The sequence below is a fragment of the Somniosus microcephalus genome, chromosome 2, assembly GCF_052327205.1.
Source record: "Somniosus microcephalus isolate GS21.2 chromosome 2, FLI_Smic_1.0, whole genome shotgun sequence".
NCBI classification, from domain to species: domain Eukaryota; kingdom Metazoa; phylum Chordata; class Chondrichthyes; order Squaliformes; family Somniosidae; genus Somniosus; species Somniosus microcephalus.
In genome coordinates, this window is record NC_140988.1 from 96,972,713 (window position 1) to 96,991,150 (window position 18,438).

Here is an 18,438-nt window from a genome sequence, read left to right on the forward strand (position 1 = left end):
GCCTCAGTTGAGGAAGCGCTGAGTGAGGCTGGCGAGAGGGGTTTCGCAGGAGGTCACACTGGAGAAGTGTGTGAGGCTCCAACCTTCCACAGGTGTGGTTAAGCCTGGTAAAAGTTGCCCCAGGCCTGAAACAACAAAGTCCTGCCACCTGCAAATGATGACTGATCAAATCTCCTCTTTAATGGTTGACCTGCAGCTGATAGTCGGCAAGCCAATAGTGTTCACGCCAGGTTTCACAGGCGTGATCCCCACCAGGCGTGTTTTACGTGGGAAAAGGGTTAAACAGGCAAGGGCCTGTTAAAATGGGATTATAAAGGCCAATGAGTGCTGTTTAAGGGCCCTAAAGACGGCAGGACTGATTCGGGACCATCAGACACGCCTGGGTTAAAATGGCTAGGTGTCAGGAACCGGGGGGGGGGGGGCGGCCCCGACCCCCAGGTTTTGCGATTTTAACCCCCCACACGCCTCAAAGCCCGCCTGACGGCTGAGTTAAAATCAAGCCCATAGAGTACAAAAGCAAGGAAACTATGCTAAACATTTGTAAATCATTGGTTAGGCTCCAGCTGGAGCACTGTGGCCACTTCTGAGCACCATACTTTAGGAAGGATGTCAAAGAAAGATAGACATAGGAACATAGAAGATAGGCGCAGGAGTAGGCCATTCGGCCCCTTGAGCCTGCTCCGCCATTCAATGAGATCATGATCATCCAAATTCAGTACCCTGTCCCTGCTTTTTCCCCATATCCCTTGATCCCTTTAGCCTTAAGAAATATACCTAACTCCTTCTTGAATATATTTAATGAATTGGCCTCAACTGCCTTTTGTGGTAGAGAATTCCACAGGTTCACCACTCTCTGGGTGAAGAAATTCATCCTCATCTCTGTCTTAAATGGCTTACCCCTTATCTTTAGACTGTGATCCCTGGTTCTGGACTCCCCCGCCATCGGGAACATCCTTCCTGCATCTAGTCTGTCTAGTCCTGTTAGAATTTTATAAGTTTCAATGAGAACCCCTCTCATTCTTCTAAACTCCAGCGAATATAAGCCTAATCGACCCAATCTCTCCTCCTATGTCATTCCTGCCATCACAGGTATCAGTCTGGTGATTCTTCGCTGCACTCCCTCCATGGCAAGAACATCTTTCCTCAGATAAGGCGACCAAAACTGCACACACTACTCAAGGTGTGGTCTCATCAAGGCCCTGTACAACTGCAGCAAGACATCCTTGCTCCTGTATTCGAATCCTCTCACTATGAAGGCCAACATACCATTTGCCTTCTTAACCGCCTGCTGCATCTGCATGCTTAGTCCTTATATTTATATAGCACTTTTCCTGACCACCGGACGTCTCAAAGTGTTTTACAGCCAATGAAGTACTTTTGGAATGTAGTCACTGTTGTAATGTGGGAAACGCGGCACATTTTGCACACAGCAAGCTCCCACAAACAGCAATGTGATAATGACCAGATAAACTGTTTTTGTTATGTTGATTGAGGGATAAATATTGGCCAGGACACCAGGGATAACTCCCCAACTCTTCTTTGAAATAGTACCATGGGATCTTTTACGTCCACCTGAGAGAGCAGATGGGGCCTTGGTTTAATGTCTCACCTGAAGGACGGCACCTCCGACAATACAGCGGTCCCTCAGCACTGCACTGGAGTGTCAGCCTAGTTTTATGTGCTCAAGTCTCTGGAGTGGCATTTGAACCCACAACCTTCTGACTCAGAGGCGAGTGTGCTATCAACTGACCCACAGCTGTCAAGGCCTTAGGGAGGGTGCAGAGGAGATTTACTAGAATGGTACTAGGGATGAGGGACTTCAGTTATGTGGAGAGACTAGAGAAGCTGGGGTTGTCGTCCTCAGAGCAGAGACGGTAAAGGGGGGATTTAATAATGGTGATTTTGATAAGAGTACATAGGAGAAACTGTTTCCACTAGCAGAAGGTACGGTAACCAGAGGACACTGATTTAAGGTAATTGGCAAAAGAACCAGAGGGGAGATGAGGAGAATATTTTTTATGGAGCAAGTTGTTATGGTCTGGAACGCACTGCCTGAAAGGGTGATGGAAGCAGATTCAATAATAACGTTCAAAAGGAAATTGGATAAATACTTGAAGGGGAAAGATTTGCAGGGCTATGGGGAAAGGGCAGTGGAGTGGGACTAACTGGATAGCTCTTTCACAGGCTCGTAGGGCCAAATGGCCACCTTCTGTGCTGTATCATTCAATGATTCTATAAGTATGAAGCATTGAGTGAAAATCGTGTTCAGAAGAAATTTATTGCTTCTGACAACGAGAAGATTAGACAGTTTAACTTACAGGATTGTCATTTCTTTCCATTAGAGGCAACACTAGTATAGACGTGACCTGATTTGTTTTAATGTATTTTTAAATGTCTCTGCTACCTCATCCAGAATTACTGAAACATTTGACTATCCTTAGCATGTTTTGCTGAAAGAACCTGATTTAGCATTATTACGATCTACTTTCGGTAAAATGATAACGGTGCAATTGTGAGTGAACTAAATAATGTGTTGTGTAAACATTTAGGTTTCTGAAAACCTAATTCTAATTGTGGTAAACAATGGCTATAGCTATTCGCACTCTGGACGTGGCATTGGTAGAAGACATATTATTGACAAACTAGTTAAAATATTCTTTACTACCCAACTGTTTTATCTGCTTTCAGGGAGTTCTTTTTCCTTGCATTATTTTAATGACTAGAATATTTATCATGACCAACACGAGCATTAATTTTTTTAATAAAATCAATTCTTTATTGACTGAAATTTTAAATTTGTTTTTCTTATAGAAGTGAGATAAAAACAGGACCATAAATTTAAAGAATATTCTGTTTTGGTTGATCGATCAAATGTGTTGATTTTGTAAATGTTGCCTGTTTTCACTTAGAACTCTGCTCTTGCTGCAGTTCCTGAAAGATAGCAGATTGTGGCCTAGAAATTCAGTTTGGGCCCGCCAGCTGGTTTGCGCCCAAAAGTTAGCGCTGGCCGGGGAGCCATTAGCGACCGTCATATTCGGCTTCTGCGCCCCAAGTCGGAACCGGGCGCTATTCCAGGGTGTGGCCGCCCCCGCTTGGGGCGCTGAAACTGAATTTCAGCGCTGTAGGCGCCGCTGCGCCACCCGATGCGGTGCGGCAGGCTGCGGTACTGCAGGCCTCCTCCTTCTCTTAAGGTGAAGGTGCCTGCAACGGGGAGATCGCCACTGGATTGTGCCGGCAAATGAGCCCGGCACCACGGAGAAGTGCCGGGCTCGCGGAAAGCAGCCGGCAATACCGCGGGGGGGGGGGGGTGGTGGAGGAGGCCGGGGAAGGAGGTGCGGGCAGGCGGCCGCCGAAAAAGCGGCCAGCCGCACCTCCACCTTTATGCGCCCCACTAAGGCTGCAGTAAGGCCCTGGTCTCCGGATGTAAGTAGCGGCCGCCACGGAGGAGGCGGCGGCAACTGAATATGGGATTCGGGCCGGCATCGGGGCGGAACCGGGGCACTGCGCACACCGATGCCGTTATCGGTGCCGGCGCAGCGCTACCGGCTACCGCCGCCATTACCGCAGCGCTGAATATCAGCGCGAACTCCTCTATTGGCGCAAAAGCCCTCTTTGGGCGAAAACTGGGCGCAAAGCCAACCGAATTTCTAGGCCTGTGTCTTTATATGGTGAATTTACTATCATTCCCATCAGATACCACATGGGAGCACCCTGGACATGCAATTATATAAAATCTAAATATATTAGTGGTTTTCTTTAAAACTGGAATTTGTTTCTAAATAAATACCACATGGGAGAGCAGTTGAACAGTGTGGAGTCAGCAAATCGAGTGAATGGATGGGTTTGTGTAGTGTTTTAGCACTGTTCAAAACATGTCCGCACACACTTCATGTAATCGCCGGGGAGTATTGGGGGGGGGGGGGTGCGGGGGGAGGGGGATGGGAGAGAGAGAGTTGGAGATCACAGCGGGGGATTCAGAGGTTGGAGATCACAGTAGGCTGGAATTGGCCAATCGTGTGGTGTGTAAGGTAAGCTAGTTGGGCCTGGGGGAAATAGTCCTCTTCCTCCTGGCCCGTGAGCAGTACTGTAACTGCACTTACCTTCTCACCTCCTTTTACCTGCAGGGAAACCCGGCCAACATGAGTTATATAATAAAATCTGTTAAACTAAAATGGAGGCATGCAACCTTATTAAAAGATTTTACTGACTGACCCACCTCCTGAGAGCGGATTGGTTGCCCACCCCCAATCCGCCTCCATTAAAACTGGAAGTAGGTGGGTTGGGTTCAGGTTTGAAATTTTTTACGTTTTTGCTTTTCACCCGACCCAAACCCACCCGTTCTTGGGGGTTAAAGTTATTCCCTCCGTGTTCTGTTAGTTAAAGAGGGCTGATATATGTTTGCAAATAAAACCAATTGGACTAAGGTGACTATATATTTGGCTACGGGTCTGACTGCCATACAAATTATATCAGCAGACATGATTGGGTAATTCTTAATGATTTAATTTAGGTTAGAGACATGACGCTCAAAACCGATTATTACCCTTGGAAACCTCATCCATCGCGTCACAGAACAGTTGTCTGCAACAATGTTTTCAATTGATCAGTTGCCTGGTTATCCAGAACAGTGGATATTTTTTAAGATAACCAACACAGATTGAGCTTGTCCCATTCCGGTGTAAAAGTTGGCAAACTAAACAAACCCTTTTCTTGGCAGACTGGATTCAACAAACTGCCACCAGGACAGTGTAAACCTACATTTACTTGTGTCACAGTCCTTTTTGTGCAATTAGAATGTCACATCTTTTCCTAAATCAAAGGTCACATGAAAGAAATACAATTTCATGGAAAAATGGTCAATAGCCAAAGGCACCTTTGGTTTTTTTTGAAGGGGATAATTTTGAAAGCTAAGATTTGAGTGGATGTATTTTCAGTTAACTGCTGGTGCCACCATAACTACCATTATTTGCTAGAATCATTAATGATTTCTGGAACATTTTCCAATTAATTTACATAAAATTGCCTCCAATTATATGTTCTTTTTGCTGTGTTGGTATTTCTCCTCAAGTTCGTGCAGTGGGGCTAATCTGGGGTAGTATGTGCACACACCAGTCTACACAGTATAACTTGTGTTCCTGTGAGACAGTTCTCTGTCACCTTGCCTGTTAAATATAATGACAAGTATCTGATTTTAAAGCTACAAATGCTAAAATATATGTAGAAATTAAAAACTAATTTTAATAACACTGTCTATACACTTTGACAAAATTCATGGCTCACTATAATTAAATTGTTTTGTTTTGTCTCACCAGTTCATCGATATCAATGGTTTCATGGTTCAATTCTTCACCGACGTCACCAACAACACAGTCTTCACCATCTTTCCCGTTTCCACCCGTGACTGCCACAAGTGAAAATCCTCCAAATGGGTATGAAAGCTCCTTTATTTCATACTATAATAGTTGGCACTGGATAAAAGCTTGATTCCGTAGTCATTACTGCCACTAGGATAATGGACTGATCTATTTAATAATCTTTTTGCTGGTTTGTGAGCTCTGTTGACATTGTAATAACAGGTGGAGGCGAAAATATGGCCAGGCATACAGAGCCGCATTAGAAAAGCAGTCAAGTGAATCCATCAAAGTTCTTCAGTTGTATTATGCTACAAGTTCTGTAAAGTTTAGCCTCTTATTTGAGGGAAGGCACTAACTAGATATGCCTATAACTTGAAGCCCTCTGTTACAGTACTGAATTACTGTGCAACTTGCCCTCCTCAATAAATCTCGAGTCTCAATATTTACAGCAGACCCATCAGCATGCATCGGGTATTTGAGACTCGACTTACTTTTTATAAGTACACTCTTGACTTGATGAGGTAGGACTACAAAGCTTTGCTCTGATCCATTGGTTGTGGAACTGCTTGGCTCTGTCTATAAACTGCTGCTTTTGATGTTTATCATGCAAGTAGCCCAATGTTGTAGCTTCACTAGGTTGGTACCTCAATGCAAGGCATGCCTGGTGCTGCCTCTGGCATACTCTTCTGCACTCCACATTGAACAAGGGTTCATCTGGATTGATGGTGAACAAAGAGTGAGAGATTTGCTGAGCCATGAGGTTACAGATTATGGTGGTATTCTACAGCTGATGGCACATAGTGTCTCATGAATGCCTAGGTTTTGGGCTGCTAGATTTGTACTTAATCTGTCCTGCTCAAAACAGTGAGAGAGCCTCACTGCACTTGAAAACTGTTCAACCTCCGTCGCCTCCAGTCCAGATCCAAGGTCGTCCCATCCTCTGTCGTCGAATTACAGTATGCAGATGACGCTTGCATCTGCGCTCACTTGGAGGTCGAACTCCAAACCATCGTCAACACCTTCACCGAAGCGTACGAGAGCATGGGCCTTACATTAAACATCCGTAAGACAAAGGTCCTCTACCAACCTGCCCCCGCCACACAGTACTGCCCCCCCCGATTATCAAAATCCACGACAAAGCCTTGGACAACGTGGACCACTTTCTATACCTCGGGAGCCTACTGTCAGCAAGGGCAGACGTCGATGACGAAGTCCAACACCGCCTTCAGTGTGCCAGTGCAGCCTTCGGTCGCCTGTGGAAGAGAGTGTTTGAAGACCAGAACCTCAAACCCGGCACTAAGCTCATGGTCTACAGAGCAGCAGTGATATCTGCCCTGCTGTATGCCTCAGAGACATGGACCATGTACACCAGGCACCTCAAAGCACTGGAGAGGTACCACCAATGCTGCCTCCGCAAGATCCTGCAAATCCATTGGCAGGATAGGCGCACCAACATCAGTGTTCTCGCTCAGGCCAACATCCCCAGCATCGAAGCTTTGACCATGCTCGATCAGCTCCGATGGGTCACATTGTCTGCATGCCCGATACGAGACTCTCGAAACAAGCGCTCTACTCGGAGCTCAGGCACGACAAAAGAGTCCCAGGTGGGCAGAGGAAACACTTCAAGGACACCCTCAAAGTGTCCTTGAAAAAGTGTAACATCACTACCGACACCTGGGAATCCCTGGCCCAAGTCCGCACAAAGTGGAGGAGAAGCATCCGGGAAGACACTGAACACCTCGAGTCTCTTCGCTGGGAGCAAGCAGAAGCCAAGCGCCGGCAGCGCAAGGAACGCACGTCAACCCAAGCACCCCACCCACCCGCTCCTTCAACCACCGTCTGCCCCACCTGTGACAGAGACTGTAGGTCCCACATTGGACTCATCAGTCACCTGTGAACTCATTTTTAATGTGGAAGCAAGTCATCCTCGGTTCCGAGGGACTGCCTAAGAGAGAGAGACTTGAAGGGTGTCCCTCACTGTGATGATGAGACTTTGTAGTCACAAAAGCTGTGTGGTTATTCCTACCAATGGTATAGTGGACTGATGTGTCTGACAGGCAGGTTGGTGAGTAAAAGGTCAAGCAAGTTATGCCCTTGTGTTGGTTCACCCATCACCTGATGCAGTCCCAGTCTGGTAGCCATTTCCTTCAGGGCTCGGCCAATTTGGTCAGTAATGGTACTACTGAAAAATTCTTGGTGGTGGACATTGAAACCGGCTTCCCTCCGTATTCAAAGTGGTGTTCAACATGGAGATGCATTGATTGGTCAGTTGAGGGGGTGCAGTAGGTGGTACTCAGCAGGAGGTTTCCTCGGTCTTGGCCTGAAGCCATGAGGTCCAGAGTCAATGCTGAAGATTCCAAGGGCCACGCCCACCCAACTATATAACACTGTGCCCTCACCTCTGGGGGATCTATCCTTAAGTTTCCCAGAATTCACTGGGGTACTCTTGGGAAAAGAGGAGGAAATGGGAGTTCTGACCAAAGATCAGGACTTCCATGAAGGGACATGTGTTTTAACATTTCTTTTGATTTTTTTTTTAAAGAAGATAATCCTATAATAGTTTTTTTTAAAGCCTAGAGTGCCCTTCTGTAGGAATTTTACATGGCATCTGGCTCTGAATTTTCATGCACTCCCTACATCAGAACAATCCTTTAATCCTTCTCACCCAAGATGCTGCTTAGTGTTTCCAGCATTTTCTGTTTTATTTCTTTTATAACCTATGTTGGAAATTGCTTGGAAATAATTATTGATCTTATATTTTATACCAAAAAATCTTGTTAAGAGACAAATATCTAAGGGAGTGGATCTTGCTGATCAATTCCAGACTGGACACAAGACCCTTTAGAGAAAATGTTATCCTGTCCTCTCAACCCTTGCGCTGTATGTATCTGGTGCCAGTAAAGTTAGATCAGTTACTGAATTGTTATTGGCATTGGCAGAAGTCACTGTAATAACTGGTTTAGAAAATGCTCTGGTTTTTAAGTATAGTTTGCTGTTGCATTCTGAGTCTGTTTGCAATTAGTTATGCAGCAACTACATTTGCTATTTGTAATCACAGGTCATTTAATAGTTGGCAAAATATTGGTGCTGGAATTCTCTCCAGCGAGGTGATGACTCCATTTATTTTTTAGGGTTCCAAACCTTAAAGCCAAGGCTGTTTACTCGTGTGAAGCAGAACATAACTCTGAGTTATCCTTCAAAGTGGGAGCAATATTTGAAAATGGTGAGTGTGACCTGAGACATTGGATTATTTTCCCCAGCTGTGAAACACATTGCAGGTGATTTTTAACCCTATTCGCTCAGCAGAAACCTGGCGAGTGGGCAGTTAAAATCGCCCTGGCTCTTACCTGCCCGAAAGCCGCCATGATCGCAACATCTGCAATTTTAACCTGCTCTTCTGAGCAGGCAGAAAGGACACATGCCCAGTGCCAACAGGGCCCTTCTTTACATATGCATGCTGCAGCCCGATGATATCTTTGAGACCTGACTGTAATTTTAACTCTGGCCTGAGCGGAGAATCCACCTGGAGTTAAAATCGGGGCCATTTTGTACTCCTTAATAGAAATATAGTTGCTCCAAAGTTATTTGCTTCATTAAACTTCCTCCACCCACTATAGGAGTTAAGCCTATCTTGATTGGTTCTGAGGAAACCACATACTTAGCTTGCATATGAAGTGTTGTGGATGGGCAGTGATCACCTACTCCCTTTTTCTATAAAACCCCACGTTCTTCACATTACACACATTTTGTTTTTCCCAGCCAAAAGCCTTGTGTTCTCAGTTCTCACATTCACGCCCCGTTGTTAGATTTGAACAAAGTTTCGCCCTCCCCTCGGTTGAAGGTTAGATTAGATAGTCCTTATAGTTTTCACAATTTGAGGTTTTAGCCGACCAGCCTGCAATTTTTCTTTCTTTCTAGCTTTTTATTCTGGGAATTGGAGCACCATCTGTCAATACATCACTAAAATAGCAGGCAGTAGCACATTCCTTATTACAGCATGCATACGAGTAATACTTAATTCATCCTTTTGAGTGGAAGATCCACCTAGAGGTGATTCCAGAAATATTCAGAATTTGGGCTTCCCAGAATATACCTATTCAGCTCTTCAGACAGCTACTAGCTTCTGTGTTTCTACTTGGGCATAGAGGTCGTGACAACTCAGAGGCTAGAATGGTGTCTGTATGCATTTCCTCCGTTTTCCTGGTCCCACAAATGAAATACAGAAATTATTTTGAAGACCGTTAATTGGCCTCACAAACCAAGATCTTGGTCATCCAGGCAGTGAGTGGAAACCAGATCTCACTGCCTTAGATTTCGTCTCTTGAAGCTGGGGGGAGAGGGGGAGTTCAATATTACATCCCATCCCAGAGATGTTCTGGTTGACTCCCCAGTTAATGAAAAGCGATGACTGTTAGAGCAGGGTTTCCCATCTTCAGTGGTAAATATCTTAGTCAAGCACAAGGCTATCTACTAATGGAGCTTCTAGCACAGTGGAAAATGTTTATGCAGTGATGGTCTTGATGCCCCACGCGTCCTAGACCATTTCTAGCATTGGTTTAAAGCCCAGTTCGATTCAGATTCACATTGCATCAATTTTGATCTTTTCTAACAAGTTTGTGTTCAGTTCATTGGGTGATCCATTGGTGTCTAGTTTTATAAATGTGATTAGGAAATTGTGCCCAGAAAGAACTTCACTGAGTTTGAATTGGGATCTTTAGACTTTCAAAAATTAACATTTCCACCACTGAATGTGTCATCTTCAGTTTCTTGCGTGGAAAACTAGACTTTTAGTTTCAGTGTGCATAGTTAGTGATTTGGAAACCCTTTTTGTTGATCAGCCAGTATCTGATTTGGAATTCTGACTGAGAATTGCTTAGGACACACCCAGAGGTCCCTCCAAAAAAAGTTGCATCTCAGTTTCATTTGTACCAGGAATTACCGTATTGTTATTTTACCTCATCAACAAGTGGAGCATTGCTTTCACTATTTCGATGCTCGTAGAACCATGTTACTGTGTCTCTTGTATGAAGCAATCTGGGAAGTCTCGATGGTTATTTGTTTCCTAATGGTAAAAAGGCCCAAAGCAAACAGGTAACCAACCAGCGATTGCTACATAGATGGTGGCATTCCTTCTGTACTTGCAGGAAAGAAACCAAGAGGCCGTTAAAGTCCATTCTACCTCTTCAATGATTTAATCCTGAGCACCTTTTCACATGCGGTCTGATTGATAACTATTTGCAAGGCTGTGACATGGACTAATCCTCACATATTTGCTAAACAAAACTGTCTCAATTTGACTGCTGTACGCAATATTGGGCCGTATATTCCAATGCCTGCGGGTGGGTACGAGCTGTGTACACACCCGTAGGGCCATCGGAAATGCCGGCTTCAGGCATGCGCTGAAAACCGGTATTTCCGATCTGTCAAGAATGCTCTTGACAGATCGGACGCCTGCCCTGGAGAAGGGCCTCTACGGGCGGATAGTTCCGCTTTCTGGAGAACCTCCGCCCGCAGAAAACCCTTAGAAATCTGATTTATAATTTTAAAATACTTTTAAAAAGGGTAAGTTTAATTTTAGCCCCGTTAAAAGCTTTATTTTTTTCAAAAAATTTAATTTTTGTTTAAAATATTTAATTTATTGTAATTTTAACTCATTTTATAAACGTGATGGTTTTTAAAAAATGTATTTAATGTTTTACTGTGTTGTTAGGGTGCTCTCCATTCATACACTTGACAGATAGACCTGTCAAATATATGAAGGAAGATTCCCTTCTCCTATTGGCTCCGCATGGTCCATGTGATCCCAGGGACGCTTGCGAACTGCATGCGCCTCTAGGATACGTGGGCCCTGCACATTTTGACTTTGGAGAGGCCCAGGAACGGAACTATACGCACCTCGGGAGCCCTCAGGTAAGTTCGTAGATTTTGTCCAGATGGGAGGCCTCCGCACACAGGAAGCCTCCAATCGGAAAATACGGGCCATTATCTTTGGCAAATCTACCCTGGCAGGCTTAGCCCTCTGCAGGTGCCACCCCTCTCCACAATGTGCACTAATTTGGTGCACTCTTATTGATGTGTGGATTATATGCCTGTTGTGTGTAGGTATAGCTGTTTACTATAAAAAGGGTTGTGCGTAATTGACTTTACCACGTGAAAATAAAGATTTTTGTTCTTTATTTTGTTCATTCCCCAGTTCACTCTTCACGAGAACCTGGTTGGCTAGAAGGAACCCTCAATGGCAAAACAGGACTTATTCCACAAAATTATGTTGAATTCCTGTAGCTCTGAGCCTTTGAAATCTATAGAAAATACTATTCATGGTATCCATGGCCGTCCTCGACAAGACAGAATTACCGTTCGTTCTACTGTTGCTCCACGACTGAGTTCTCACAATTGGAACCAAGGGGAATATTGATTTCCATAGCTAACACACAAGCATCTGTAAACTTGTGTTTTTTTAAAGTTAAATATTGGCTGAAGTGCTACTGTCACTTCATCATGACATTTTAATCATTACAAGCTATTTTATCATAGGATTCAGCAGATGGGTGCAGTTTTAGCAAGTGGCATTGGAATAACCTGAAACAAAAATTGCTAGCTCTGTGGACTTAATTTTTCCTATCCATTTTGACTTCACAGTGTGATTCTACGAATCCCCTTATTTTCATTGTTTTTAAAGCATATGAATAAAAGAGAGTCTGCAATAAAAGATTGGGGGGAAAGTTGTTTCCATGCAGTTTTGCTTTTTCATTGCTGATCATGTCAAATGGTTAGATGTTTCAGTTTTAAGAAACACTGGAAATGTTTTTTTTAAATCTATCAATGTTGCACATTTGTGCAACATTCGAAGTAATTTGGTGCATTTTAGCCTTCAATACCAAACAACAAATTTGATGACTGCAGTGGACTTTCATTTTTACAAGATATTAGTCTATTTTTCAATTGGGTTTTCAGCAATATATTAATAATTAGGCAATTCCATTCAGTTTTTACTAAGAGCAAATATTTACAAACTCCTCGGTTGCTGTATATTTTGTGTTGATTTTAACTGTGCAAAATGTGAGTTATTTCTAGTTTAATAGTTAATTATACTTATGAGAACTATGCTAGGTTTAATAGTTATATGTGCATAAATATGGTCAACATCGTCACAGACCTAAAGCATTCAAAAATCTGAAGAACATATTCTGTAACTGCAACAGAAAATAAAGATCACTGCCAGTAATTGTTTCAAGATTTTATTATTAACTTGATTGAAGCACATGATTCATAACATTTAACTTGATTTTAAGTATTCACTGAAGTGTTCTTGTTAAATTATTTCAAATTCAATCTTATTTTTACAGTAGTTTTAAATGGGTCTATTCCAGTTTGATGCAATTAAATAAGTCTGATTTTAAATTTCACATTTTCTGACGTTCATTTTTTGCCTTTATTAAAAGTTTGGCATATCATTAAAATTTGGGTATTATAATTTGTCAGTTCACTCATTTTGGTGTAAAAATTTGAGCAATATGTTGGCTGATCTCAGCCATGTAGGCAGTAGAGGCAGTGCCACTCCCCTCAGTGCCCTAGGGCTAAGAAAGGGAAAATGAACCAGGATCCCTGCTCCTGATATTATCCTGGACACTACCTGGAAGGACCAGGATCCCTGCTCCTGATATTATCCTGGACACTAACTAGAAAAACCAGGATCCCTGCTCCTGATATTATCCTGGACACTAACTGGAAGGACCAGGATCCCTGCTCCTGATATTATCTTGGACACTAACTGGAAGGACCAGGATCCCTGCTCCTGATATTATCCTGGACACTAACTAGAAAAACCAGGATCCCTGCTCCTGATATTATCCTGGACACTAACTAGAAGGACCAGGATCCCTGCTCCTGATAACCTGTACACTAACTAGAAGGACCAGGATCCCTGCTCCTGATAACCTGTACACTAACTAGAAGGACCAGGATCCCTGCTCCTGATAACCTGTACACTAACTAGAAGTGCACATGTGGAAGTTGGGTCAGAAAAGCATCCGGCATAGCTGACATGTTCCTGCAGTCAGGAAGCCAGTCAGCACTTAGAATCTAGGCTCTCAAGTGAAGAATGGCCACTTACAAAGGTACCAAAGGAGGACAAGTGTTAATGAGCAGTCAACAGCAAATGAACATATCTCATCGCAGATGTCTTGAAGTTTCCAGCAAGTTAAGAGAAAGGCACGCTGAAGGAAACTGATTTTAAATCTCTCTCTACATCTTGTGCAAAGTGTCTCACTTCAACTAAGAAGGCTTTGTAGTGTCTGCATCATACTATTAAACAGTATTGAGGTGGACAAGTTAGTGGTAATCGTGAGAAAGAATGGGTTTGATCGGCATGACAATGATTTCCAACCAAACCTAGTCTTTCACTATGCCTATTCAGCTTCCCGTGCTTGTATTTGGTTCAAAAACCTTCAACTTGCTTCTCTGATGGAGCTAGGATTCCAGTTGTTTTGGCTTTAGGGTTAACGAGCTCTTGGGGCGCGATCTTATCAGCCCTGGGGAGGTGGGTATGGAGGCAGGACTGCCGGGAAAATGGCAGAATTTGGGGGTGGGTGCCCAAACCGTCTTCGTGCCATCTTGCCAGGAGGCAGGTAGCCGACCCACGCCGGGTCCCGTCTCCTTGGAGGCGGGAAGGGGATTACAGCCACTTAACTGCCTGTTAACAGGTAGTTAACAGACAGATAAGAGGATTATCCCCATTTTACCCACACAAGTGCGGGCTTCCTGAAGGCTGTGAACCCCGCCAGGGTCACCGAGGTGAGTAGTGGGTCTGCGGGGGTCGGAGGGGTGCAAAAGTGTGCTGTGAAGGTAAGTGATGGGTGCAAGTGTGGAGAGGTGAGTATGTGAGGTAAGTGCAAAGTGTTAGAAAAAATTTAAAATAAAAACAAAATGCTGGAAATACTCAGCAGGTCAGGCAGCATCTGTGGAGAGAGAAACCGAGTTAACGTTTCAGGTCGATGACCCTTCGTCAGAACTGGAAAAAGCTGGAGATGTAACAGATTTTAAGTAAGTGTTGGGGCAGGGAAAGGGGGAAGGGGAGGAAAGAACAAAAGGGAAGGTCTGATCAGATGGAAGGCAGGAGAGATTGAGAGAGATTAAGAGATGGTGCAAGGCAAATGGAGATGGTAATAGGACAATTTAAGAAACAAAAGATGGCTCTGGAAGAAGTGTAAATGGCAATGGCAGAATGAGAGACAGCTGCCATGTGGGAGAGAGAAAAAAATAAAATAAATGGAAAAAAAGGATAGGGGCAGAGGTCATGGTCTGAAATGATTGAACTCTGTATGTTGAGTCCAGAAAGCTGTAAAGTGCCTAATCGAAAGATGAGGTGCTGTTCCTTGAGCTTGCATTGAGCTTCATTGGAACAGTGTAAGAGGCCAAGGACGGTGAGGTCTGAGTGGGAGTGGAGCGGAGAATTAAAGTGACAAGGCAACCGGAAGCTTGGGGTCACCCTTATGGACTGAATGCAGGTGTTCCACAAAGCGGTCACCCAATCTGTGTTTGGTCTCCCCAATGTAGAGGAGACCGCATCGTGAGCAGCGAATACAGTATACTAAATTGCAAGAGGTACAAGTAAATCGCTGTTTTACCTGGAAGGAGTGTTTGGGGCCCTGGACAGTGGGAAGGGTGGAGGTAAAAGGGCATGTGTTGCATCTCCTGCACTTGCACGGGAAGGTGCCAGGGGAAGGGGTGTTGGGGGTGATAAAGGAGTGGACCAGGGTGTTGTGGAGGGAGTGGTCCCTTCGGAATGCTGAAAGGAGAGGTGAGAGGAAGATGTGTTTGGTGGTGGGATCATGCTGGAGATGGCGGAAATGGCAGAGGATGATCCGTTGAATGTGGAGGCTGGTGGGGCGAAAGGTGAGGACAAGGGGAACTCTATCGTGGTTCCGGGAGGGAGGGGAAGGGGTGAGAGCAGAAGTGTGGGAAATAGAACGGACACGGTCAAGAGCCGTGTCAACCACAGTAGAGGGGAAATCCTCGGTTGAGGAAAAAGGAAAACATGTCGAAAGCACTAGTATGGAAGGTAGCATTGTCAGAGCAGATGCGGCAGAGATGGAGAAACTGGGAGAATGGAATAGAGTCCTGACAGGAAACGGGGTGGGAGGAAGTGTAGCCCAGGTAGCTGTGGGAGTCAGTGGGTTTGTAGTGAATGTTTGTGAATAGCCTGTCCCCAGAGATGGAGACAGAGAAGTCGAGGAAGGGAAGGGAAGAGTTGGAGATGGACCATGTGAAGGTGAGGGAAGGGGGAAATTGGAAGCAAAGTGAATGAAATTTTCTAGTTCAGGGCGAGAGCAGGAAACAGCACTGATACAGTCATCAATGTACCAGAAAAAGAGGTGAGGGAGGAGATCTGAATAGGACTGGAAGAAAGAATGTTCCACATATCCCATGAAAAGGCTGGCATAGCTGGGACCCATGCAGGTTCCCATAGCAACACCTTTAATTTGGAGGAAGTGAGTGGGGTTAAAGGAAAAGTTTTTAAATGTGAGAACAAGTTCATCCCAGTTTGGCATAAAAATAAAACAAAAAAGGTGACGCAACCATGGCTAACAAGGGTTTTTAGGGATGGCATAAGATCCAAGGTGAGGACATATAAATTGGCCAGAAAAAGCAGCAAACCTGAGAGTTGGGAGCAGGATTCAGCAAAGGAGGACAAAGGGATTAATTAAGAGGGGGAAAATAGAATATGAGAGTAAGCTTGCAAGGAACATAAAAACTGACTAAAAGCTTCTATAGATATGTGAAGAGAAAAGGATTGGTGAAGTCAAGCATAGGTCTCTTACAGTCAGAATCAGGGGAGTTTATAATGGGGAACAAAGAAATGGGAGACCAATTAATTACATACTTTGGTTCTGTCTTCACAAAGGAGGACACAAGTAACCTCCCAGAGATGTCGGGGAACATAGAGTCTAATGAGGGTGAGGAATTGAATGAAATCAGTATTTGTAGGGAAATTGATGGTATTGAAGGCCGATAAATCCCCAGGGCCTGATGATCTACATCCTAGAGTACTTAGGGAAGTGGCTCTAGAAATAGTAGATGCATTGCTGGTCATCTTCCAAAATTCTATAGACTCTGGAACAGTTCCCATGGATTGGAGGGTAGCTAATGTAACCCCAATATTTAAAAAAGTTGGTAGAGAGAAAACGGGGAATTATAGACCGGTAAGCCTGACATCGGTAGTGGGGAAAATGCTAGAGTCCATTATAAAAGATGTAATTGCAGAACACTTGGAAAACAGTGACAGGATCGGACAAAGTCAACATGGATTTACAAAAGGTAAATCATGCTTGATTAATCTACTGAAATTTTTTGAGGATGTAACTGGTAGAATAGATAAGGGAGAGCCAGTGGATGGGGTGTATTTAGACTTTCAGAAGGCTTTCAATAAGGTCCCGCATAAGAGATTGACGTGCAAAGTTAAAGCACATGGGATTGGGGGTAAGGTACTGACTTGGATAGAGAACTGGTTGGCAGACGGGAAGCAAAGAGTTGGAATAAACAGGTATTTTCCCGAGTGGCAGGCAGTGACTAGTGGGGTACCGCAGGGATCGGTGCTAGGACCTCAGTTATTCACAATATATATTAATGATCTAGACGAGGGAACTAGATGTAATATCTCCAAGTTTGCAGATGACACAAAGCTGGGTGGGCGTGTGTGCTGTGAGGAGGATGTAGAGAAACTCCAGTATGATTTGGACAGGTTGGGTGATTGGGCAGATGCATGGCAGATGCAGTATAATGTGGATAAATGCGAGGTTATCCACTTTGGCGGCAAAAACAGGAAGACAGATTATTATCTGAACGGCAATAGATTGGGAAAAGGGGAAGTGCAACGAGACCTGAGTGTTCTTGTGCACCAGTCGCTGAAGGTAAGCATGCAGGTGCAGCAGGCGGTTAAGAAGGCAAATGGTATGTTGGCCTTCATAGCGAGAGGATTCGAGTACAGGAGCAAGGATGTCTTGCTGCAATTGTACAGGGCCTTGGTGAGACCACACCTTGAGTATTGTGTGCAGTTTTGGTCGCCTTATCTGAGGAAGGATATTCTTGCCATGGAGGGAGTGCAACGAAGATTCACCAGACTGATACCTGGGATGGCAGGAATGATGTATGAAGAGAGATTGGGTCGATTAGGCTTATATTCACTAGAGTTTAGAAGATTGAGAGGGGATCTCATCGAAACTTATAAAATTCTAACAGGACTAGACAGACTAGATGCAGGAAGGATGTTCCCGATGGCGGGGGAGTCCAGAACCAGAGGTCACAGTCTAAGGCTAAGGGGTAAGCCATTTAGGACTGAGATGAGGAATTTCTTCACCCAGAGAGTGGTGAATTTGTGGAATTCTCTACCACAGAAGGCAGTTGAGGCCAATTCATTACATATATTCAAGAAGGAGTTAGATATATTTCTTAAGGCTAAAGTGATCAAGGGATGTGGGGAGAAAGCAGGGACAGGGTACTGAATTTGGATGATCAGCCATGATCTCATTAAATGGCAGAACAGGCTTGAGGGGCCGAATGGCCTACTCCTGCTCCTATCTTCTATATTTCTATGTTCAGCCAGGCAGAGGAGGGTGGTGGTGGATGGAGACTGGTTGGGCCTCTGTTCAAGGAAGAAACGGAACGCCCTCCGGCCATCCTGGTGGGGGCTGGAGGTATCGAGGGATTGGATGTCCATAGTGAGAACAGGAATATTGGTGGAGACATGGCAGCCAGCTGATAAGTTAAAGAAAAGCATCAGCAAACATTCCACCTCTGAACCACTTGCCTGCCAGTCAGCAACAATATACTTTGATATAGCGCCTTTAATGCAGAAAATTGGCACAAGGCGCTCCATAGAGGAATAATCAAAAATATGGATGCCAAGCCAAAGAAGGAAATATTAGGAAGGGTGACCGAAAGCTTGGTCCAAGAAGTAGGTTTTAAGGAGGAGATGGCGACGGAGGGGCTTGGGGCAAGTTCCAGAGTATGGGGCCTGGGCGGCTGAAGGCATAGCCACCAATTGTGGCGTGAAGGAAGAGGGGGGTACACACGAAGCCCCGCAACA

General features: G+C 44.5%; 1 protein-coding gene across 4 annotated transcripts in view; it reads left to right on the plus strand.

Moving 5' to 3' along the window:
* arhgap10 (Rho GTPase activating protein 10) overlaps positions 1–12,760 on the plus strand; it is a 247,780-nt gene extending 235,020 nt beyond the window's left edge. For 3 of the 4 annotated variants that reach the window (XM_086011527.1, XM_086011535.1, XM_086011554.1), the window contains 3 exons: positions 5,313–5,429; positions 8,486–8,577; positions 11,548–12,760. In XM_086011527.1, the coding sequence (XP_085867653.1) occupies positions 5,313–5,429; positions 8,486–8,577; positions 11,548–11,636 (298 nt within the window). In that variant the 3' untranslated portion in view covers positions 11,637–12,760. Of the gene's footprint in view, positions 1–5,312; positions 5,430–8,485; positions 8,578–11,547 lie in introns of those variants that run through there. The other variant, XM_086011545.1, reaches the window with a different exon arrangement.
* Positions 12,761–18,438: the final 5,678 nt, after the last annotated feature.